This window comes from Oryzias melastigma, linkage group LG24 (genome assembly GCF_002922805.2).
Source record: "Oryzias melastigma strain HK-1 linkage group LG24, ASM292280v2, whole genome shotgun sequence".
Classification (NCBI taxonomy): Eukaryota; Metazoa; Chordata; class Actinopteri; order Beloniformes; family Adrianichthyidae; genus Oryzias; species Oryzias melastigma.
Genome location: NC_050535.1, coordinates 22,338,194 through 22,364,090, shown reverse-complemented (window position 1 = coordinate 22,364,090; position 25,897 = coordinate 22,338,194). Strand labels below are relative to the sequence as shown.

The following is a 25,897-nucleotide window of genomic DNA, read 5'->3' as shown; positions in this document are numbered from 1 at the left end:
ACATCCCATGATTTTGGGAGAGCACACTGAGACATCCAGACTATCATTTTGCTGCCTGTGAACTTTGATGCGTTTTACCCAACCGGTTTTTTTCAAAGAGTCCTGCCTCCTCTGGTCTGTTGGTCACAGCTGCCACAATGTGCCTTCTCATAGCTGCTCTGCTGTTTGTAGTGATTGGTGAGTTTTTCTTAAATCTTACTGCATGTGGTCACATCAACATTATCAATATTCCTGCAGTTTGAGCTTTAATGTTTAAGCTGACAGTTTAATCATTTACTATTCTATTTAATGATTCCTGACTTTGAAACCTGTTAGTTCTTAGAAACCTTTGGGTTGCTAAAGTGGGCACACATCTATGCTTAAAGATTCACATGTGTACTTTTGTATTAAAATGATTAAGGACACTGCTGAAGACCAAGTAAGTAGTAGTTCTATCAGTGGTTTAGTTCTTAAGTTTATTCCATTGTGTCATAGCTAAGGTGGAAATTGGGATAACTTTACCAAAGAAATGGTAGAGAATGCTGTCTAACAGGCTCAGGCAGAGAAGTTCTGAGATATTGAGGTTTTATTCTTCTGATTCATCAAGCAGCTTTTGTAATCCTGTTGTTTTTATTAACAATAATTGAATGAAATCACCAAATCTTTTATGTTCTACTCTTAAGTATTTTCCAACTAGTTTATCTTGGCACTTAAAAATTCGTTTATATCATCATGCTACTGCTAAAAACGTTCTTTCAAACTAAATCCACAATTAACTTAAATGCAGCTCTTTGGATCTTACTAGCTGTCTTTACATTTTAATAATTAGAGTCATCTCAACGTCATGAATTATTACTGTATATCATAGAACATATACTCCCTTCCATTAGCAGGGGTACAAAAAGAAAGTCTACAATTTTAGATTAAAGGAAAAAGCATTTTAAAAAGCCTTCACTTTTTGTTTTACATTTCACAAAGATAGAGTGACTCAAAAGGAGTTCTTGCTATGAAACATGTTCTGAAGAACTAATACAGAGAAGGGTTTTAGTGTTTTAGTGTTTTACAACCTAATACTTCAATACTCCATTGAATATCTGTTGAGCTAAAGACATGATGGAAGCTTGTTTCAGGAATCTAAATATGCTGCTGTTTGCTGTAAGGTTACAGTCTTAATTTTAATGTAAGAGACTGCATTGGTTTAAAAAAACCTGTCATTAGATTGATCACAGCTCCAGTTGAAATTGTCCTGGTGTCCTGTGGCTCTTTTACTGGTCACTCCAGCTTCCTTCAACACCTCAAATCCCTTCAAAGGTTGATCTGTGATTCTAAATTGCCCCTTAGGTGTAAATGTGAGTGTGAGGTGTTGTTTAGTCTTTGTGTCAGCCTGCAATGGATGGGAAAACCCTTCAGGATGTTCTTCACCTTCACCTAAATGTAGTTGGGATAGGCTCCGGCAACCCCGTGACTTCATCACCCAGCGGACTTGAAAAATCTCACCCTTTGTTTTGACTATAAAACACAGCTTTGGTGCTGGTTGAGTCAATGAAAATATGTTATTCCTTTTTTACTGTTTATACTTCAGTACTTTACCATTTTTTAATTATACCTAATAAGTATTAATTATTGCAGAAAGATAAGATTGATTATTACTTAAAACAAATACAAAGAAGGCTATGTTTAACATTGTTCAACTCCCTTAAATGTTAGAGACAAAAAGACTTTAAAATCTCGACTTCAATGATTGATAAACACTTGGTGCAAACACCTCTCAGTTCTGCAGGTGAAAAAGCCGAAGTAGAATTTTTTATTTTGAAAAACTTCCATTTTGCTGCATGTACTTGAGCATAATAACTAGAATACTCATTTTTCTTCCTTCTCTTCAGGTTCTGCTACCTGTGCTGATTTTGTGGCACCTCTGAACATGGATGGGGTCACAGGTCTCGTGAGTTTTAACTCAACCTCTCAGACAGCTCTTGTTAACATCTCTGGTGCTGGATCCTGTGGTTCACTTAACTTTTCCCTAAGTGAGTTTCCTGTCATGTACGGCCACTTCAGGGATGCTTGTTCTGAGGCAAACATCGGCCCCAGTATCTTCACCTTTCAGGCAGATCCCTCAATAAATAGCCCCATTAACATGTCACTTCTCTTTGGGCAAAGATCAAATCTGGATGACCTTTCGCTGTCTTTGCAGACATGTAATGGTACCAAAGTGTGCACAGTTGTGAGTCAAAGTCAAACAACCTCAACTCTACAGGCCAGGTTCACTGACTCAATTTCAGGAAACATTTATATACGACTTAATATGAACAATGCCAATCCCAGGCTGCTTACAGACCTAACAACAGTTGACTCGAGCACTTCACAAACCAATGTCACTCTTTTTGGATCTCTAAGCACAGCTCCAAGTTGTGACGTCCTTCTTGGAAATGGAGCTCCTACAGCTTTGATAGATCTAGGGGTGGTAAAAGTTGGGCTTCCTTCGCGACTAGATCTTCATTCCTTCAACTCCTCCCACAAATTTCTGCTGTACAGAATTGGGTCAACGTACAAGTGTGCCCAGATTTACAACCTTCCTGGAAAGCAGGTGAGGGCCACGGTGAACATGAAAGGGATTAAGGGGTACTTCAGCTTCTTTCAGGCTTCACCATTTGATCTGACTAGTATTACAGTGAACCTCACAAACTTGGACAATAGAGTTGGCCCATACCATGTTCACCAATTTCCTGTACCAAATTCAGTTGGATCAAGCTTGTGTTCAAATGATAATGTTGGTGGTCACTGGAATCCATTTGGAATTGACACAACAAGCCAATCCTACCCAAAGGGGCCAGGATCCACACATGACAAGTATGAGATGGGAGACCTCAGCACCAAGCATGAGTCTCTAAAAGATAAAAACGAGTTCTCGAAAACATTCACAGATTTTAATCTGCCTTTATTTGGGCTGAATAGCATCGTAGGTCGCTCTGTTGTGATTCACAACCAAACAGATAATGCGAGATTTGCATGTGCCAGTATAGGCTATCCTGGTGAGGTTACTGTAGGCAAAGCCATGTTTCAGAGTCCTGTGGTTGGCGAGGTTTGGTTCACACAGCTAGTAAATAATCCTCTTTCAGATGTATCTATCTTTGTGGATCTTGCGTATGGAAATCCTACAAAGACACAAACCCAGAACCACAACTGGCACGTTCATATCTTCCCCATCAGTTCAGAAAGGGATGATGATGAAAAGCGCTGCACCACAACAGGAGGTCATTGGAATCCTTTCCAAATCACAATCGACAGCAATTATGCTGCCAACTGCGGCCCTTCGACTCCATTAAGCTGTGAGGTAGGAGACCTTGCCAGCAAACATAGCACCATTGATCTTAGTGCAAATGTAGGGGGTGTGGCCTCAAAACACTTCTTCACTGATGTCACTTCCTGGGTGCCAGGAATAATTGGTCGCTCTGTAGTCATTCATGAAGCAGGAAGAGGAGCACCAAGAATTGCTTGTGCAAATGTTACAGAAGTGAGGGTTCCCAAAGCTATCTTAGGTAAATGGTCTGGTCCTGGGTCGTTTGATGGTCTGGTGCAATTCTCTCAGGCTGTGCCACAAGGTCCCACAACCATACAAGTGTCCTTGAAAAATCTGGGCTCAATAGCTGGAGGATATCATGTCCACATGTTGCCCCTCATACCTGGCAGCGCTAGCCCCTGTTCAAACGCAGACATCCTAGGACATTTCAACCCATTAGCTTGGAATGTTTCAAATTCTCCTTTACCTGGTGTGGGTAGTGTAGACCAATACGAGGTAGGCGACATCAGTGGGAAGTTTGGGATGTTGACTGGGAGAACCAGCTTTGATGCAGTCTACGAGGACCCAAGCATGCCACTTACTGGACCTTACAGCATCGTTGGGAGGTCTCTGGTCATTCATCACACCAATTCAACAAGGTAAGACGTCATTTCATTTATATTTTCTACTACTGTAAAGAATGAAAGAAAGAAGTAGACACCATTGTCACATTCAAGATGATCACATGTTCCTTTGAACCTAAGAAGTAAGGCTCACTGATGCCTTTGAAGAAGCAAAACTCCTCACCTCATCTATGGTCAGAACTTTGTTGGTTTGTTAAGGGCATTGATGCAAAGTGTCCCACAAACTATCATATTACCTTCATATTATGTGTTTTGAGTCAAAGATAATCTATAATCTCTAAATTTAAGACCCTTGTAGTTGTCACACATGAGGGTGTGCAAAAATGTGTCCTCTGCATTTGACCCATCCCCTGGGGGAGTGGGGAGCTGCTGAGGGTTTAGCCCCCCAATCCAACCCCCAATGCTGAGTTTCAAGCAGAAAGACAATGGATCATATTTTCAAAGTCTTTGGTATATCAAATCAAGTCAAACTTTATTCTTAGCCAGTTGTGGATTTGAACATACAACTTCCCCCTCTAAGGGTAGACACTCTACCATTAGGCCCCTGAGCTTGTAAAAATGATAGTAGAAAAAAATGTCCTTGTAGGATCTGTAGTGTTTTACTTATTTTGAGTTCTTCTGTGTTTTTGTACAGACTGAGGTGTGCGGACATCATAGCAAATACAAGCACAGGAGGACAACTGATCACTTCCAAGGCTGTTTTCAATGGTTCGGTAGCTGGAACAGTCCAACTGGTGAGTCAGTGACAGAGAAAGTGTTCTTAACTAATAATACTTTTTGGAACATAAGGCGTACTTAAAATACTTAAATTTTCTTAAAAATCCACTGTGCATGTATAGTGTGTAAAAGTTAAAGTCCCATTAGTTGTCACACTCCTAGATGTGTGAAATTTGTTCTCAGCATTTGCCCCATCCCCTGGGGGAGCGGTGAGCTGCAGACACAGTCGCACTCGTGAACCATTTGGTGGTTTAACCCCCAATCCACCAATCCAAACCCCTAATCCTGAGTGTCAAGCAGGGAGGCTCTGTGACCCTTTTCAGAGTCATTGGCTCTGCCGGGATTTAAACTCACAACCTTCAAGTCTCAGGGCAGACACACTATCACAAGGCCACTGAGCTGGTTGTGTGTAATCCAGATGTATGAATTCTGGTTTTACTTACTGAGTTTTAACCAATTTTATGTGGGACGTAGCTCTCAAAAATCCATACTATTCTTCTTTGGCAAACTGTTGCTGACAAGTCTTGACTTCTGACATTAGCCTTGGTTAAGTTAATCTTTCCCTTACATTATTCAGCTTTATTCCTCTGTAGTTTCCACAACTCTGAATGTCACTCTTCTTCTTAAAAATGGAACCAGAACATTCCTCCTTTATTCCTCAGAAATCCTCTCACTCTCCAAGTCCCTTTCTAACAGCCCAGTCAGAAACATCAATACTAAACACTCCACATGTATGTTGTCAAGACCAACTACCTTTAAGGCCGTGAAGTGTTACATACCAGCAGCTTTTCTGAGCTTCAGGATTCAATGGAGTTACATTCATTGTGTAAAAAGTTAAACAGTTGTGATCATTCAAAGAATAAGACGTGTTAAAGGGTTAAAAATAACTTCAAATCTCAGAAAACTGGTCTGGTATACATCTGAATTTATTTTTTGCTTGTGCTCTTGAACATACACATTCTCCTCAACATTGCCTTTGACCTCAAAGAATTTATAGCAGTTTTCATGTCTCCAGATAGAAAATGTCAACTTGCCATTGAGCTAACCTGAACTCTGTTTCTGAAACTTCTTCCATCTCTTTGTGCCTACTGGCTCGTTAGTAAAACAACGTTAGCTACAATTGGCTGTCAGGAAACATGATACTCACTTACCTCATTGTTAACACACCCAGTTTCTACTTGGCAAAAGTTCACAGTGCGTTCGGTTTGCAGTTTGTTTGGCATTTGCCACCTATACCATCACCTGGTCAGCATCTCCAGGTGCTCCTGTTTGTGAATTTACGTCCTTTCAGTTTTCCATTTTTCAAACACACTTTTAACTGTCTTCATTTCACCACCAAGTCAACCAATGTGCTCTCTTGATTACAGATGACACTCCAAGTACATTAATTTCCAGTCTCCCTGATCATTTTTGTTGGAACTGTCCGATCATCTGAGAGAACCTCCTGATCTCTCAAAGTCTGTTCCTTCCTAAAGGCCACACAGCACTCTTCCTTTTTTAACTTTCACCACTTTATCCTCCACTCTGCCATTGTCCTTCTAATCATCTTCACCACAAGAGTCTGAACACATCACCATCTTAGGCTTTGAGGCTAGACCTCCCTTAGCCACAACTTTGCAGCTGTCTTTCTCCACTCCTATACGTCACTACACCCTCTCTTTTCTGGAGAAATGTCCTCATCACTCCCATTTTCATTCTTTTGGAATGTTGACCACCATCTGTCTCTCTGCACTTCTCCATCACTTCCTCACTACCTCTGCTTCTCTCACTCGCATTCATTAAAGTCTGACCTGATCACTCTCTTCTCTTGAAAAGACTCAATCACTGGATTCAGAGAAGATTGTTGGCATCAAACGTTGGAACAGAGTGTGTGGGTTTGGTTTTAATAAGAGGAAACTAAGATATATGGTTGGTGACTGAGCTCATAGTCTCGTTTACAGATCAGAAGAGATTTGATGATCTCTCCAACAGGTTTAACCCAGCTTCAGTTTTTACTCTTAATCCACAAACCTGACTTAATGGTAACTCATTTCTATTTACATTCTCCAATGCTTCGGAAACATAAGGTGGATTTCCATCTTTATGCTGATGACTCCCAAATTTATGTCCCCATACACAAAGGTCCCGACCGCTCAGTTACGGCACTGACTGAATGCTTCATTAAAGTCGAGATGTGGATGTTGGCTAATTTTCTTTCTCGATGAGACCAAGACAGAAGTTGTGTTTTCCCCTGGTGGGCGTCAGGATCATGGTCTGGATCTCCTCTCTCTCGCTCCCTTTGAAAAGTCTGTGGTTTCTAACTTGGGAGTGAAACTTGATGCTGCCCTGAAACTGGACCTTCAAATAAATGCAGTAACCAGGTCCTGCTTTTTCCAGTTACAATGTTTGGTTAGGATTAAGTCCTTCATATCCAAGTCAAACCTTAAAAGAGTGACCCACGCCTTTGTGTTGTCCAGGCTGAATTCCTGCTGTTCCTTGTTTGCCGGGTTGCCCAAGGCCTCACTAGCCAGACTGTAGCTGGTGCAAAACACAGCAGTCAGATTTAAATGTGATGCTTAGAAGTTTGATCACATGACCCCAGTCCTGGTCTCTTTGAACTGGCTGCTAGTACAATACCTGATTTTTATGAAAATTCTTGTCTTTGCTTTTAAATCACAGGCAGGTATGGCACTGTCTTACCTCTCTGATCTGATTTTAAAATATTCTCCCTGTAAGTCTTTCCGCTCTGCAGACCAATGCTTGTTACTGGTTCTGAGAACCAAATGTAAGTTCTGAGGAGATCGTGCCTTTGCTGTGCTGGCTCCTAAACTGTGGAATCAGTTGCCACTGGCTATTAGAGAGGTCACACTTTTGGAGAGTTTTAAAGCTGAACTGTTCCTCCACTATCGTGTTCTAGTATCTGCCTAGCTGATTTTGATTATGTTAATTTTAATTTATTTTTAAATACGATTTTACGTTTTGTTGTTTTAAATTGTTTTTATGATTGTAATGTACTGTGCAGGATCTGGCCCTCCAGATCGTCTTATTTTAGTGTTATTTTATTTTTGTTATTTAAGGTTTAAGTTGATTTATTCTGGAATAATATTCCTGCCTTTTTATTATTCATATTTATGTTAAAAAGTTGCGATTTTAAAGTTTAAAAGATTTTTTTAGGCTCATTTGGAGTTTAGTTAATATTTCAGCTACATTTTGGCTGACCTAGTTTTTGTTTAAGTTTTTTATGCTACTCTGGCATTTAGCTGATATTTTCAGCGTTTTCAGCTATTAGCTCCAGTGATTTCAGCTATCATCTTCAGAGGCCAAATTCAGCTTACAGCATTCACACTAGCATTATAACAGTTGGTATATAGTTCACAAATAAGTTAAAAAATTATGGTTTTGTAGTTTTTAAAATGTAGTTTTAGAGTGTTCAATAAATGTTAATCCTGTTCGGCTCGAGACCTAAGATGTGTTTTGGATTTTGGCCCCATGTGTGATTGAGTTTGACACCCCTGGTCTATGGTAATAAATAACTCAAATCAGCACTCTGCATATACCTATTTATATCAACTATAACTGACGCTTCAGTAACTTGGGTTTTGATGTGTGCATTTCTTACAGTTCTTTTTAGAAGGTTAGAGATGGAGCAAAGCAACTCCAAGTTCTCCAACTGACTTCTTTCACTTTACTCTGAAATAATCAATGTAACTGTTTTCTTACTTTTGAAAACTTGTAAACATTTTTTCTTGTGTGTAGATTTTAATCCTTGCAGTAAAATTACAAAGGTTAGGGCAGAGTGAGGTCACTGTAAAAAAAGAAAAGTTGGGCAAACTCAAAATTGTAAGGCAACAAACTTCAGGAGAGTTTCAAGTTGAGCACTTAAACTCAGCATTTTCAGTTATGCTTTTAAGTTTGTCTTACTTTCAATTTTCAGTTTTTCTAACTCACATAAAAGTTAAGCAAACTTCAAATTTTTAATTCTGACTCGAAATATATTAAATAGTTTGCACATCCTGGATTTGAACTAATAAAGAGGTTGAGAGAACAGCCAGTGATGTCAAAGGAGGAAAGTTCATCAGATCAGTGCAAAAGAAAAGAAATATTGGCAGGTAAACATTGATGAGGTGCATGAAAAAGCAACACATGCTTTGGAAAAACGAAGAGAACGACAGGGTTCTGTGGTACTGCAGAAGTGAAGAAGGTCTTCTCTGAGGAGGTGGAGGAGGAGCTTGCTGACCATACAGGATTCAGAACCATTGGGATTTTCCCGTACAACAACGCCGTCTTCTCCCATGCAGCTTGAGCCAGTCATGGTCCCATCACCAGGATGGTGATGCACCAGTAGTTCTAACGTCTCTTCCAGCAGAGCTAACTTCACCAGGCCCTGCACACGCATTTGGTTCACCAAGTGACCCCAATCATGCTGGACATCTACATTCCCCACCCAAAAAACAGCTGCCCAGGAAACCAACAAATGTAAAACATGTGAAGACAAGAGTCTTGACTGATGCACCTGAAAAGCAGGTAACTGAGAGAGTCCATGAAGAAATGAAAAATAAGTCAAAAGGGAAAAAGAACCATCCAAATGTAAGGACTATGGAAGAGGAGACAAACATGGACAAATTTTGGAGTGGAGAGCAGCTCTGAGGACAGTGATGTTGTCATCCCATTTGAAGATACTCTTAGCAATGAGAGTTCCTGTGATGAAGAAAGTGACCCAGCTGTCTCAGATCGGATATTTGATGACTTTACCATTGTAAAATGAGCATCCAAATGCAGGAGCCATCATTATCTTGGCCTAGCTGAGAGCCCTGGAGACAACTAAGTGAGTGCCAGATTTCTTAGAAGAATTAGAGAAACCGTGCAGTGAGAAACCCACATCTGCATTCAAAGAAAATGAACCTCAACCTCATCAGGGCGGAGGAAGTGCGAGGATGGAGCAACGGTTCACACTCCTCTGTAACTTAGACAGTTGAAATATTGAATAGTTGTTTTGACCCAAAGGTTTTTTTTAACTGAATTAAACAATTTTTATGTTTTTTTGTGGAAAATATCTGTTGATTTGTTCTCAGAAGCCTGAAATTGCTAAAAAGGTTTGTTTGTTTGCACAATATGCAGATTTTTACATTTTAAAAGTTATATGACTCCATTTACCTCCTTACCCTAGACCTGGGGCAGGTTGAGCCGAAGGAGAACTTTTTTTGAAACGTTATTACTTTGAGCTTCTTTGTCACAGAAACATTCTGATAGTTTCATTTGAGAGGAGACGTCCTGAAATAACGATATATGTTTAAATTCTGCTCACTTTTCATAACCTCCAGGATCACATCAGTAAAAAGTGGCTCAACTTACCTGACTCTCCCCTACTTTAGATTTTCTGCCACAGAAACAGGACATTTTCTTCTGCATTTGCTGGTGGTCAGAGAACAAATGGATTCTGCTTGTGAGTGGAAACAAGGGCCAGATCCTTAGCTTAGCTTAGCATAGCATCTGTCTGCAGGACAGTGGTCCATGCAGGCTCCTTGAACCATGGCTCACCATGGAAACAGCTGTCTTTGTCAGCTGCCCTCCAGAAGCCCTACAGTGAGCCCCATGCTGCATCCATGGATGAGAGCTCAGAACACCTCCAAAGTATTTATTAAAGGACAAGATGAGAGTGCTGCTAACGTGTCATTCAACTATAGTTAAAGCAGAAACATAGTCACTGTACTTAAATCTAAGTCTGGAGTGATGATTTTCACTAAAGTTGACTTAGCCACACTATACCAGAGAAATTTAGTTGAAATCATAAATAGTTTTTTCTTCTCTTGTAGCGGCAGCAGATGTTTGCTGATGGAAGCTACAGCGATGTTACACTGGATGTGAATCTTCAAGCATCTACAAGAGCAAATGTAAGTAACATCATACCATTTCATGTTTACAATTTGTTTAGATGAAAAGAATATTTGAATACATTTGAATCCAAGAAGTAAAAAACGGGATCTAAAGTTTTAGACGATATAAAAACAAAAAAAAAACAGACACATTTTCAATGAAAAAAGATGTATAAAGTCCCACTCTGATCTATTTTCAAAGCATTCCCTGTAGTCTTTTAGCCCTTCAACACCTGAGGCGTCTCTGGTGATGCTTAAACACAAAATCTTTAACATCTGGTAAATTTTCAACCATAAGCACAATAATTCCAGCAGATTTTGAAGGAGAAAAGCCGCTTTTCTCCTTCAAAATCTGCTGGAATTATTGTGTTAAGAATGCAAATATTGCAGTAATTCAAAGAATATAAAGGGTTAATTAGATGAAAGATGAAAATGATTGACTGAGATCTGTGATGGAGTTTGTGACTGACACCCTGAAGGTTGATTAGACATGTATTACTGATTCACATCACACTTCTCAAACACACCAGCACTATCATGTGTCTGTAAATATGTATTTATGGAGCAATTTTGGGTCAATATTATTTGAAACCAAATTAAAACATTTTGGTTTAAAAATATTGGTGTTTTTCCAAAAAGAAATGTAAAATATCCAAAACTTTTTGCTATTCAGCTTCAAATGTGCAATTTTGTAGGTTTTTAGATTTGAAACAGAAAAAAAACATTTTGTTTTGAAACCTAAAAAACAGAACATTTGAAGCTGAAAATAATTAAGTTTATTATAGAATAGCAAAATGTTTTGGACATTGAACTTTTTTTTTTTTTTTTGGCCAAACACAAGTATTTTTTTCAAAGGTTTTATTTGGGTTTCAAATATTTGTGGCCCCAATTTGGCTCCATATATATTCGCCTTCTTAAATACATTTGCTATTTAACTGTTTGTAACACTCTTGCTGAAACTCATATTTTTATGCTTAAAGCTTCTTCAAGCGTCATTGTTCGTTGGAAGCAACCGTATGAATGGGACCCTGTGTGACTCGGTGGGAGGCACATTCAATCCTTTCAACATGCCACCAAAGGTGAGACAACACATCGATACCTACATTTCCCCTGTCAGCAGGGGAGTCAAAGTATTTACGCAAAAATATGTACAAAAAGATCATAGATTGAAGGGCAACGTTTTGAATATGGAAAAAAATTAGGGCCGGGAATCGAATTAAAATGTAAAAACAAAATAAACTAATTAATCGCAAATCTGGAAAAAATTAATCGCAATGAATCCCCTCTTTTCTTTTTTTTCTTTTTTACTTAGAGTATTTACCAGCCACTTATTACCTGCAAATAATTATAATATAAATAAGACCCCCTATAGCAGGTGGACTGCTGCTGCTCAGCATTACAGCCGTTAGATTGACGTTTATTCCTCACCTTATTTAACTAAAAGATAACTTTTGTCCAAAAAAGTACAAATAAATGCCATAATATCTCTCTAATTTATCAATATCTCAATCAAAGAATGTAAAAAAGTTTACGTTTATTTTAGACAGAGTTTTTTTACGCTGATCAGCAGGATGGCTAAGGTCGTTGATACATTTTAATTATGTTCTATTAATCGTGCGTTAAGGCGTCAACATTCACAGCCCTAAAAAATATCCATTCAAATGAGAATCCAGCAGGTGCTGCAGAGCATCACTGTTAGGATCCCTGCAACTGTTTCTGTGAGTCTCTCTTGCTCCGCCCCATTCTCAGCTGGCCCTTCTTCTCTCATCAGGACAACAGTAAAAATCCCAGTTCATCCAGCCACTTTGACCAGACTCTGAGTCCAGATTTTTTAAGATATTTTTGAAGTTTAGCTCATATTTCAGCTAGATGCTAGCTGTTTTGGCTAATCTAGGCTTTTTTTATTTTCTTATTTTTTGAGGCTGTTTTGGAATTCAGCCAATATTTCAGCTACATGCTAGCCTTTTTTGGCTAACCTAAGTTTATTTTGTTGGCTAATTTGGCTATCTGCTAATATTTACACACAAGCTATTTTGGCTAATTTAGGCTTTTTTTATTATTTTTTTTCAGGCTATTTTAAAGTTTAGCCATTTTTTACAGCGACATGCTAGCTGTTGTGGCTAATCTAAGTATTTTGTTTGATTTTTTGTAGGCTAATTTCGCATTTAGCTAATATTTTACCTGTCAATCAGCTTCAGAGTGTTTAACTATCAATTTCAGCATCTTCATTGCCCAAATTCAGCTTACAGCATTCACACTAGCATTATCACAGGTAATGCTATATATCTAGTTCATAATTATGTTAAAAAGTTACAGTTTAAAAAATTTAAAAATGTAGTTTTAGAGTGTTCAATAAATGTGTATCCTGTTTGGCCCGTGACCTAAGGTGTGTTTTGGATTGTGGCCCCTTGTGAGATTGAATTTGACACTCCTGGTCTATCAGCTCTCAGTTAAACTATGTTTCAAAATAATTGACATGTTCTTTAACCAATCATGCTCCCTCCGAGCAAAGGAATGCTGAATTCTGGGACCTCACATTGTTTTCATGGTAAGTTTCGACATCACTTCCTTTTTCTTTTTTATTCCTCTGTCAGAGCTCCAGCTGCTCTTTGGAAAACCCTCTGAGTTGTGTGGTGGGGGAAATATCTGCAAGACAAGGCAATGTGAGCCTGACTCAGAGGCAGGTCTTCTCCGACAGCGTCATCCAGCTCTCCGGGGACAACACAGGTGAACAGGACATGAGTTAAAGTCAAATGTGCTAGTGTCTCGCTTTGGTCTGAAATCTTAAACCTGTTCTCCTCAATATGTCTCCAGTTGTGCACAGATCTCTTGTGCTAAAGGATGGTGACACCATCGTTGCATGCGCAGACATCCTCCCAGACTCCCCATCATCAGAGCAGACCTTCCCCAATGTCACGAACTTCAGCCGGTGGGTCTATTACAGTCAAACCGCAGGACTGATTTCCTCAGAACTGTATCCTCTGTCATTTAACACTAAACACCTGATGAGACAACATTTTTAACATACTGTAAGTTTTCAACCGTTAACACTTTAATTCCAGTAGATTGTGAAACAAATCAAAGAACATAAACATTTTTAATTTCATAAAGGGATAAGAAAACGCTATAGAACTCTTAGCTTTTCTTTGACTAAAAGACAAATACTTTGTTAAAAAACAAACACTCATACATACATGTCACTCAACTGCAGATTTATTTTCTTTCCTAGAGGTTCGGTTCAGAACTGGTAATTGGTCCATTTAACAATGGAGACGCTCAAAATACCGGACTGGACCGAACCGCTCAGTGGAAACGAGGCTAAACGAGGTTCTTATGGGTTAAAATACCATGTAGACAGGGGCGGTTCAAGGATGTTTGTCTCTGTAGTGGCTCTGTAGATGTCCTGATCAGGTTTTTTTGGGCCTGATCCTGTTCTAATCATTCGATTTTGTGGATTTGCCGATACTGAGTCCCGATCTGATACTTTTGTAACATATTTAAAACATGAACAAATTGAATAAACAGATTTGTGTTGTAAAACTTAAATAGAACATTTCTGTGAAGTAGCTTTAATTAACAAGTAAATATAGAGCAAATATAAACTAGGAAAAAAATAACTTCTAATATAGTTATTCATGTGATAAAGTTTAGTGACTTTAGCTTTAATATCTTTAGAGCTATTGAGCATTTTTGACCAAATGTGATTCCTGTCCTCATTTAGAATTCTTAAAGATAAATTATGATTTTGTTTTAGCATGAAATTTGATCATGAGTGTTCATGACTAGCTGATCATTAGAACCATTTATTCCGTTTTGTGTGTGTGTGTGTGTGTTTTAAGATTATGTGCTTCTTCTTTTAAGTTCTTAAGACATCACTTTCAGTTTTATTGCCACAGAAGTTAATTTTCTTAACTGTTATTTTTCTGTCAGAGAAATAAAACAGGCATATCAAAGGACAGCTCGGGTCCTAAGGAGTTAAATTGTGGAGCTAACACTTAGCTTAGCACAGTTAGCAGCTGCTGTTTAGCCTTCTGTCTGACAAAGAGCTTCACATTAAAAAGAAACAAAACTCTATCATTTTCTGTTGGAATACCTTTGGAGGTTGTTGTTCGTGTTAAGACAAACCAACAGAGACACTTGCTGTCAGTTTAAAAAAAGAGTTATTGATCCCGGAAGTCTGAATCTGTGATCATCTAGCTAGCTTGACTGAATTGTTTATGTTAGTCTTCTGCTTGAAATACAAAATGCTGATCATAATAAGAACGAATGAAATATCTGATACTGATAAGGGGACAACATCCGATATCGATCGAGTCAACCACGACACTCAAAACAGTTTTCACTGGAGTTTTCATTATAAATGTGACAAAAAACCCAGCCAATCACAGATGAGACAGTCCATCAGTTTTCAAGCTGATTGGAAGAATTTCTGACCAATCAGTGTTAACCTTCATGTCCATGTCTGTGATTGGCTGGCTTTTGTGGCACATTTGTAACACGGTGCCCTGCTCTGTTTCGAGCTCAGAAGACAAATCATTTGTCTTGAATAAAAGTGCTTTTGTTTGCACACATTTTTGAGTTTCAAGTGCATTTTTCGGTTTATGTACAAAATTATTTTTTAAACGACATTTTTAAAGTTTTATGCTCAGAACAGTGAGTGGAATAATGGCACAAAAGGTACTCCGTATGCATCTGAATGACATCTGTGGTGATTCTGTCTCTCTGTGACCCAGTTGGAGGACTTACTGTCCCGCTTGGACCCGAAAACGAGAATAAAATTAAAAGATTTTTTTATTATTATTATTATTATTAATATTATCTGTGAAAACAGCAGGCTGCCTCCCCAATGCTGCTCCTCTGTCACTGCCTACAGGCCAGCCTCCTGGGGTCGGCGGGGTAAAAATAACACTTGATTCTTATGAAACACCCACTCACAAGCAGTGTTGGGCATCTCACTTCAAAAAAGTAATTAGTGAAGCTAAACAAAACTAATCGGGATGGTCACATTCTAAATAATAAAATATTTTTGTGGTCCATCTCTGTCCCAACATATTCCAGTAAAACAACTTGTTTTGACTGAATTATAATTATAGTCTATAAGAGAACAACAGATTACAACAAATTTTCTGTGTAATCCAAAGTAAGCAATTAGGCAATTGTAGAGAGGGAGACTCCCTATGAACGAACAGAGCAGCAGGGACAGCAGGAAACCTCCTGTAGAACCAGACTTTGTGAGGAAGACCGTCTGCTGTGACGGGTCAGGAGAGAGACAAACACGTAAGCAGAACGAGGGAATATCCAGACTAAAGAGACATAGCAAGGGTCATATCCTGGCAAACTGTCAGCAGGCTCATACAAAGGAACTGGCATCTGTTTCACCCAAACCAGAGAAAAGAAAAGTCTGCATTATCTTTGACAATTCCATGGAACAAAACTGCTCCAGGTGCAGTCTGGACACGGGCCTAAAGGAAACGCACTGCCAGCTACGCTGCAACTTTGGCTTTCACTACAAATTAAAATGTGATCATTTTACACACACACATAAAAACAAACTAAAAGTCTCAAAAATAAGAGGGCAAATCTAAAGGCACCTGTAGCTGTCCTCTCATTTAGATTAATTTCATATGAGGCATTCAGGTGTTGTTGAAGATTTATTTATCCCAGTCGGTCGATTGACAACAATATCTGACTCACAACTCACATAAAAGATTAAGGTCGTAGACTGCTCAGTCTGGAGAGGAAATGTGTGCGCTCCTTGTTAGCCTGACTGTTAGAAATGAGGGAATTAGACCATCAGAGTGTAGTTTGTCTGGACATCCTACGGGCGTCTTACTATCACTCGCTTATCAGTCAGTATGGAGCCAGGACTCACATCTCACTAACAACTAGAATGTGGAATAAGGACACCGGACGACAGCATCACCTGTATGCCATAACTGTGTGATTTACTTCTATTAGCCTAACAGATACTTTATATTACACTTTAAGGACACTCTTCGAGTAATTGACATGTGAGATCATGTGATCCTTGTTTTATTTGATTTATCTGCTAATTTTGGCACAGCAGATCACGAAATCCTCCTGTCAAGGCTCCAAAATGTGGTGGGGGTTGGTGGTGCCGCTCTCACCTGGTTTAAATCATACCTGGCAGACGGAACCATGAGCGTGAATCTTTCTAAATTTACCTCAGACACAGCTCCACTGTCCTTTGGAGTTCCACAGGGCTCAATATTAGGACCACTTCTGTTTTCCCTCTATCTTCTTCCCCTGGGCTCTATCATACAGAAACATGGAGTGTCTTTTCATTTCTATGTCAGAGCGCCTAGTTCTAAAACTGCGTTACACAAGGACGGCTCCTTACTGTCATGTTTACATGAAATCAGAGCCTGTTTGGAGATCAGCTTCTTGAGTTTTAATGAGAATAAACTGAGGTGATGGTGATTGGCCCTAGCGACCGCTGTGACCCCTCTACTCTGGACCTGGGCCCCCTGGCTCCACATTTTAAACACTTTGTCAGAAATTTGGGTTTTATCCTGGATAGTGATTTTAAGCTTGACCGTCACATCACTTCTGTAGTGAACGGAGCTTTTTCACCTGAGGCGGTTATCTGAAACCATTTTGAACTGTGCAGGACTTTGAGACAGTGATCCACGCTTTCATTACATCTCAGCGGATTATTGTGTGGACTCTTTTATTCTGGGTTAGTCCTCTCTCTCACGGTTGTAGCTGGTTCAAAACGCTGCTGCTCGTATGCTGGTTGGAGCACGAAAAAGAGAACACATCACACCCATCCTGGCCTCCCTCCACTGGCTGCTGTTTGTTTCAGGGTTCAGTTTAAGATTCTTGTATTTGATTTTAAATCTTTGAATATAAGTGTAGAGGGGATCCAGCCTTCTCCATCTGTGCCCTGAAGCGCTGGGACACTCTGCCTTTGAACATTCGTGATGCGTCGTCTTTGTCCATTTTTAAAACTAAGCTTTAAATCATAGACCGTCAATGCTTAAAACACATTTTTACAGCCAAGCTTTGAACCTTCACTGAGACTCTGTTTTTACTGCTTTTACTTTGTTTCTACTCTGTTTTAACTCTGTTTTACTGTCTTGTTTTTAGTTGTTCTATGCTTATATTTTATCTATTAGTGTTCTTGGTGCTCTAATGTACAGCTCTTTGTAGCAGTCTGTTAAAGCACTTTATAAATAAAGTTGATTTGATTTGACCTACCAGCCGCACCACAATGGTACGTTCCATCTTCATGACGTCCCTTGAGGGGATCCTACGAGCCTCAAGGGAACCACAAGACACACCTGTGCTCCCTCTGAAAGCACATTTTTGCTTAATGACGTGTCAGTCATTTCCTCCTTACCTTCTACATTTCCCTTTCCCTGTCAAGAACTGATCATACATGTTGTGTTCATCTTGAGAAACTGGTTTGTGCCTTCCTGTCAGGACTAGCTCATTAGTGATAAACAAGTTAACACAACATGTTATGGAGTCTTGTTAGGAGAGTTTGTCTAGCAGTAACAGAAATACGTTTAGAAATCCCTTCTAAGTGTAAATAGATTCAGGATTAGAAACAATCACATTATGGCCTAACAATGCCAAACAGGAAATCATGATACAATCACCACTCCTTACTACTTCACTGACCCGTTAGGTTTTGTATGCTTTAATTCTCATGACAATCTCTTTGAGCCAGCCACCTTCAGTATTTATGTTTGATATTATCTGGTGGAGATTATTTTACAGCTTTGGAAACAGCCCAATGTGTGTCCAGAAATAGAACACACCTGACAGTGTGACACAGGTGGAGTCCTAAAGACAGGACAAACACACAAAGGAGTAAATATCAAGTTTACAGCTTGTTAATTTTGAAAAAAAAGATGAAATCTGACTGAAGTGAGAAGATTGAGGTCAAACTCTCCATTATCTGAGTTATAATCAAGACTCCTTTTTTGAAAATTTCAGGTTTGATTTCCGTAGAAGGGTGGCAGACGTCCTCCAGCTGGAAACAGCAAGAGTCACCATCCTGCCCGGCTCTCCCTTCACTGTTCAGGGCAGCGACTGCCTGAGGGTCAACTACATGGTGTCCGGTGAGAAACAATATGCAACCCCACTGTTAAAATAGTGTTGTTTGTAGTGAATTAAGACAACGACTTGCGTAGAGTAACATCCAACACATACTTTACATTCTGCTGGTTTGAGAAACATTCTTGAAGTTTAAAAAAATTCCGTGAGATTTTTTCAGAGATCTGGAATCTTCTCCTCTCAGTTAAGATAATGATGATCATCAGCAGAAGCTTTGTATGCTTTTTCTAAAGCACCAAGTCATGTAACCCTTTAACACTGGAGCTCTAGTGTGTATGTTCTTTGATTTACTGTAACTTTTCAACCGTTAACGCGATAATTCCTTCACAATCTGCTGGAATTATCGTGTTAACGGTTGAAAAGTTGCAGTATGTTAAAGATTTTGTGCTTATGCGTCACCAGCGATGCCTCAGGTGTTAAAGGGTTTAGATCAGGAGTGTCAAACTCAATCACACAAATCCAAAACACACTTTAGGTTGCAACCTGAACACGATAAACATTTAGTGAACACTCTAAAACTACAAAACTATAACTTTTTAACATAATTATGAACTAGATATATACTAGAATGACCTGTGATAATTCTAGTGAGAATGCTGTAAGCTGAATTTGTTGAAGATGCTAGTGCTGATAGCTGAAGATGCTGACATTAATCGCTCAAAACGCTGAAGCTGAGCCAGATAAAATATTAGCAAATAGCCAAATAAGTCTAAAAAACAAACAAACAAAAAAATCTTAGATAGCCAAGGTAATTCTATCCGGCCTTCCAGATCATCTTATTTTATTGTTGTTAATGTTCCGATGTTATCTTACACTCATTTCTAACTTGTATAATTTTTACAAAATATGTTTTTATGAAGAGTAAAATATTGAAAGTTATTTAAGGTTTAAATTGATTTATTCTGGAATAATATTCCTGCATTTTTATTATTCATGATTATGTTAAAAAGTTATGGTTTTAAAGTTTAAAAAATAATCATTCTGCTGGATTTTTTGACTATTTTTTTCATTTACTAAGATTTTTTTTAGGCTATTTGGGAGTTTAACTAATATTTCAGCTACATGCTAGCTATTTCAGCTAATTTGGTTTTTTTCAGTTTTGGGATATTTTGAAGCTTAGCTAATTTTTCAGCTAAGTGCTAGCTGTTTTGGTTAACAAAATTTTTTGGGTGTGTTTTAGGCTTATTTGGCTATTGGGTAATATTTGAGCTGGCTATCAGCTTCAGTATTTTCAGCTATCCGCTTCATCGTTTTTAGCTGTCAATTTCATCATCTTCAGCAGCCAAATTCAGTTTACAGCATTCACACTAGCGTTATCACAGGTAATGCTATATATCTAGTTCATTATTATGTTAAGAAGTTACGCTTTAAAGTTTAAAAATTTAGTTTTAGAGTGTTTAATAAATGTTTCTCCTGCTCGGCCCGTGACCTGAGGTGGGTTTGGATTTTGGCCCCTTGTGTGATTGAGTTTGACACCCCTGTACTCGGGTCTCCAGCTATTTTAACCTTTTCTGACCAAAAACAAGAGTGTTTTTAGACCAAAATGTGCGGCGCTTGTGGAGAGGTGTGGGGTGTTCCGGTTCTTGACTAACGATTTTCAGCCGCCATTTGTCAGCCACCAGCTCCCACTCCTGAAAAGTGCAAGATGGGAACAAAACAATTGTGTAAATTTCCGTGGAGTCTTCTAGACTCGACTGGCACACCCAAAACAAGAAAATCCATCACAGAGAAATCAGAGACGCAAACAACAAGCAGATCTATTTAAACACACAAAAGACCTTCTAGGATACTACATGATAAGAAATGTCCTGTTCACAGATGGCACCAGGGTGGAGTCTTTTTGTCCTAAAGCTCTTTCAGGCACAGCATTTCAGAACACCTCACTTGTCTTGTTGGCCACAGCGGTGAAGGGCTGATCTTTGGGATCTGTTTTGCAATCAGAGGAACTTGTTAAAGAAGTTCAAACCAGAGGTCTGCAACCCGAGGCTCCAGAGCCACATGTGGCTGATCCAACCCTCCACTGTGGCTCATCCAACCCTCCACTGTGGCTCATCCAACCCTCCACTGTGGCTCATCCAACCCTCCACTGTGGCTCATCCAACCCTCCATTGTGGCTCTCTGGTTTTGAAGAAAGATGCAGTAGATTTGATTTCAAAATGGGCTTGTAGTTTTAAATATTTTGTTTTAACATGTCAGGTAATTCAAAAATGATGATTTAAGATACTTTCAGAGTTGTTCATAGTTTTTTTTTAATGTATGTTCATTTTTTCTCATTTGGATTTTACACCAATGTTTCCAAATGTATAAATGATATGATAAAAAGGATGAAAGCTTGTCGAATTAATAATAATAATAATTAAGGCAACATCTGACTTTCTTACATTTTTAGTTCAGCAGGAGAATCTTAATTGACACAAAGTGTACTTTATTTTAAAAGGACCTTATATGTGCAGCTGTTAAATGTAAAAGAAGCTAAAATGATTGCAAACGACTGGCTTAATGGCCACAAAAACATGAAATAAAACACTGAGGTTAGGCTTGTGGCTCTGGGGTTTTGGTCAGTAAGAAACTGGTCCGCGTGACTCTTTTAGCATTAAAGTTGCAGACTTCAACCATCTGGTTGTCAGTCTGTGTTCAAGCTTGACGTGAACTGTATCTGGTGAAGCACAGCTTCAACCCTGTGCATTAAATGGGTCTGGAACACGTTTTGAGCTAAATTAATTGAGCAATCTCTTTTTTTGATAAACATATTAGAAATGCGTTTGTTTTTTGCTGAAATACCAAAACTGTGAAGATATTTGTTGAGTCAGCTGACCTGAATGTAATCACTAATCGTATGTCTTATTTTGACTTCTAGAATATAATGTGATGGAAACATATTGGGATTATTTAGCGTGACAATATTTGAGATAAAATGTTATGTTGTCGGTCAGCATAAACTGCAGGTTTCTAGAAGCAAGCTGAGCAGGTGGGGAGTGAGGAGAATGGGACAATGAACAATTAGAGGCATTGAAAATCTTCACAAAACCTGAAAAAATAGCTCAGTAACTTGAAGCCAGGGTTGAATGTCTCTGCATCTCCCTTTCTGCCCTTTCTCCGTCCCATTGTGAACAGAGAGGTTTCTGTAAAGGGTTTCTCACAGTATAGCACAGGATTTCATGTCCTTGGAAGTCTCGCACTGGTAAAAAGTTTACTATTTCAGTCTGGAGGCCCTTTTACCCCTACTTATATGAAAGGGGTTCCTTTTCTTTGTTGGGGGGGCTCTTAATTAAATTTGTCCTTACAGAGACACACTTGTCTCTCTGCATGATCATCTAACGAGGAAAACTTCATATTTTTGTTAGAGATGTGTCGAATTTGCTCTCATTGCATCTTCCAGGTGAGGTCAGCGCAGAGCAGCTGAGCTCTGTGAAAACCAGCGCGGCCATGGGAGTATTCAAGGAGTCGGATGTGTGCACAAGTGAGTGCTCCATGCTACACACAACAGTTTTACCACAGCATAATAATTTAACCCTTTGACACCTGAGGCGTCACCAGTGACACTTAAGAACATTTTTAACATACTGTAACTTTTCTACCGTTACCACGGTAATTATAGTAGCGGCTCACACCCTTTTCCCTCTGAGACTCTACTAGAACTAGAACAGTTGCATTACCTGCGATAATGCGAGTGTGAATACTTTTTGCTGAATGTATTCACTGAAGATGCTGAAGCTTTTGGCTGAAAATGGTGACACAATTTACTTTAAGTGTTGAAGAGATTTGCTGAAAATAGAAAAGCTATTTGCAAAATGACTGGAAGTTTGGTTAAAGAGCATAAGAGTGCTGAAGTTGACCTAAATTTCTGAAACATTTGTTGTAAAATTGCTTAAAAACCCCTAATACATGCCAATTTTGCAAAAATGTTTAGTGTGTTCCTTAAAAATTTGCTGAACTCCAAATGAGTCCGAAAGATCTTTGTAGATGTCAAATTAGCCAAAAAGCTAGCTCATTGCTAGCTAAACTAAATTAGTCAAAAACATTAGCATGTTGATAAAATACAAGCTAAACTTTAAATGTCTATAAAGACCCCAGTTTATCCAATTATCCAAAAATGATAACATGTTGAAAAAAACCTCAGTAGATAAGAAATTAGCTGAAAGTGTTAGCATGTTGCTAAAATATTTGGTAAACTCAAATTTTTTTTAAATTACAATAAAATATGAACATGGAGCGGCTGGGTGGTTCAGCGGGCTAAGTGGCTAAGTATAGGGTTTGTACGCAGGAGCCCTGGGTTCGATTCCCAGGGGTGTCCACTGATCCCCACCCAGATTGGGTCCAAGACCCTTGACTCTGCTGCCTAACTGGGTCCCTGTGCCCCTCAAGTACAGGGTTGTGTCAGGAAGGGCATCCGGCGTAAAAACTCTGCCAAATCTCTGATGAGAAACAGTGGGGGCTGTTACACTGTGGGGACCCTGGAAGGGATAAGCTGAAAGGTGAAGAAAAATTATAAAAGATGAAAACTGTGAATATTTTTGAAATATTGTTGTTAAAATTTAAGATTTTAACATTTGAAGTCTTTCTCATTCATTTCCTATGGGGCATATTTTGCTCAATATTTCAAAAACTATAACATTTATGAATACCAAAAATACAAGCAGTAATGTCCGGAACAAACTGAACATTTTGATACAAAGATCGCAGAAATCATTGAGAGTTTTGAGATTGAGTTTTTCTAGAAAGATTGAGTTTTTACGTGCTGAAAAAACGTACGTAGAGGAGCAACAGAATCATTATAGTGTGAATGATTATAAACATTCTCACAATTATTGTGTGAACGATGGAAAAGTTACAGTAAATCAAAGAACATAAACACTGGCGCTCCAGTGTCAAAGGGTCAAAGAAAGACACCAAGAAGCAAAGTGGTTTAAAAACTGTCGTCGCTATTGAATCTTTGATGTGTTTTTGCCGTTTATGTGAAGAAAGCCATGGTTGTCTGCTATATTTTTACATTTCAACAATTGTTAGAGGACAGCAGTAACTCTGCTTCTGCTCCGTGTTTCAGAGTCTACAGGAGGTGCGGGCCTGCTGCTGCCGGGACGGCTCCTTCTGGCTCTGATGTTTTCTGTTGCCTTCCTGCTGCCGTCCACAGCGTAGAGAAACAAGCACCACCAGTCAAGACACAGGGACACTAATTGTAAAATCTGAATCTGGCTGTGACAGCTCCAGCCCCCTGTAGCTTCAGGCGGGTTTGGAAGATGAACAGATATGGTTATGAAGTGTTGTTGTGGACATCAGAAAAGACGTTACGTATTTCTTTGTATATATTCCAACAGCATACTGAGCTCTTTCATTTTTTTATTTTACATGTTGAGTGAGGTATTTTCTATAAGACCAGCTCTGTTCTCCATGAACCTTTGATGCTTTTGGTTTTGGATCCAATTCTTACTTCTGTTGACTTGGGCACAAATTACTGGTTTATACCTCCTGGGTTCTTATTCATGCATTACTTTTGTTTGATTTAAAGGTTTTTTATTTAAACTTGTAAATAAAGGCACAAATGTTGTACCTTGATCTGATGGCTTTGACTTTGATCTGTTACAAAGTTTTAAAGTCTCCCTCCAATGAAAATCCTGTTTTTAGAGTTTCTAACATGTCTGTGTGTCATTTTTCTTCTGAAAGAGAACAAACATAATAAGAAATCATTTAGTTTTTTCATTTCCGAGTATTTCTCCTTTTAAATCAATCAAAGTGTCTTGGACAGACTCTGTTTGAATGAATGATCTTCTTTCCATCAACAGCTCTGCTGCACATGCACTAAACCCTCATCTGTTCCTAGTGTCTAGTTCAGGTTCTGGAGAAGAGAAGATGGTATCTTCACATTGACTGCAGTCAAATGAGCCGCCGTTCACATTTCTGTGGTCAAATCAGCATCACTGGATTTTTGGTGTGAGTTTCATCCAATACTTACGGTAGCAGGACTGAGAACGCTGGAAAATCTCCACCAGACTCCACGGAGCTTCTTGATGTGACCACGGAAATGTAAATGGGGGCTATGGAAGTTTTTAAGTTCCATCAGACCCTGAATTTTTTTTTTCCCCCTGAATTTTTATTCTGAATTTTTTTAACTTCTGAATTTTTATTCTGATTTTTTTAACCATTGCTTTTTAAACAGCAACATTTTATCCTCCCAAAAATATTTTCTATCTTAAAAAAACAGTGTTTTTCATTTCGAGACTTAAAATTTCGATGGGTCAGAAATTCAACATAAAAAAATTTGGAGTGAAAAACTTCGCCCAAACGGTGTCACCAGAGCAAGTGGTCGATCCAGGAGCACATCGATATCCAGCCAATCAAATCCTGACACTGACGTGACGTCAGCGTTTGTTTTGGTCTCTTGAGCTGTGTCTGAATTCCTTCCGATGCCGCGGCCTTCGCGGTCGCCAACGGCCGGGTCCTTCATAGAGCGGGAAGATCCTATGTTAAGGGCTTTAAATTTGGACGGTCTAGCCTTGCTTTATTATTTTTTTATCATTTAATTGAACAAAATACAAGTTGGTGTAGCTTTGCTGGCTAATTTCCTGTAGCTTAGCCACCGCGCGTTGAACGTGTGAAGCGCGAAGCTGGAAATGTTTCTGAGTTATTTGATTAAATTTTTACCTTTGGAAGAGTTGGAGCAGATCCTTCGTTCCATCGCCGTCGCAGGAACTTGCTATTATTCCGACTGAGACAAAACCAAATGCAGGTACAGTTTACAAACGCTCTTAAAAGATAAAGAAAGAAAAAAGACTCAAACTCTTTTATATGTTAGCTTTAGCTGGTTTAATTTTTTTACCTAGCAACTGCATTACAGGTTGTAATATAAGTACCTACCTTTTTCTGAGTTTAAGAAGATTGTAAAAAAAAAAAATACTAAGCATTTTTATATTCCTTGGAATATATTTCTATTAATTTATATATTTAATTTATATATTGTAGGTTGTCTCAGCTTGGGCCATCCTCCACAGTATCTGCTCCTGTGCTGATGACACCGAGGCCCCAGAGGACGATGTGGAGGTGATGATGAGGAGGAAGCTGGTTTGAAGGTCACCAGTGGTGCTCTCTGGCAGGACCAACTACCTGCTGAGGTTTCTGCGCTGGGGGACAGGTAATTAATGAATCAAGTGATTTATTTTTTAAAGTTTTTGTAAAACAATTTTTAGGACGGTGCATGCATTATTTCATATTTATGTATTTATGGATCATTTTTGGTCATGCAGCATCCGTCCACAGCCAACCCTGTAAACCCTGAAGATGGACGATGCAGTCTACAGTGAAGATCCATCCTGAAACTCTGCATACCATCCTGCAAGATGTTCCAATCA

General features: G+C 38.9%; 1 protein-coding gene across 1 annotated transcript; it reads left to right on the top strand.

Annotated features, from left to right (window-relative positions):
* On the top strand, window positions 1–24,107 carry cusr (Copper-only SOD repeat protein). Its single transcript, XM_024260029.2, has 10 exons — window positions 1–177; window positions 1,863–3,915; window positions 4,535–4,634; window positions 10,410–10,487; window positions 11,450–11,548; window positions 13,064–13,196; window positions 13,284–13,398; window positions 18,435–18,559; window positions 21,934–22,014; window positions 23,599–24,107. Exons 1-10 carry the CDS (start codon window positions 138–140, stop codon window positions 23,688–23,690), a joined length of 2,916 nt encoding a protein of 971 aa, XP_024115797.1. The 5' UTR covers window positions 1–137; the 3' UTR covers window positions 23,691–24,107.
* Window positions 24,108–25,897: the final 1,790 nt, after the last annotated feature.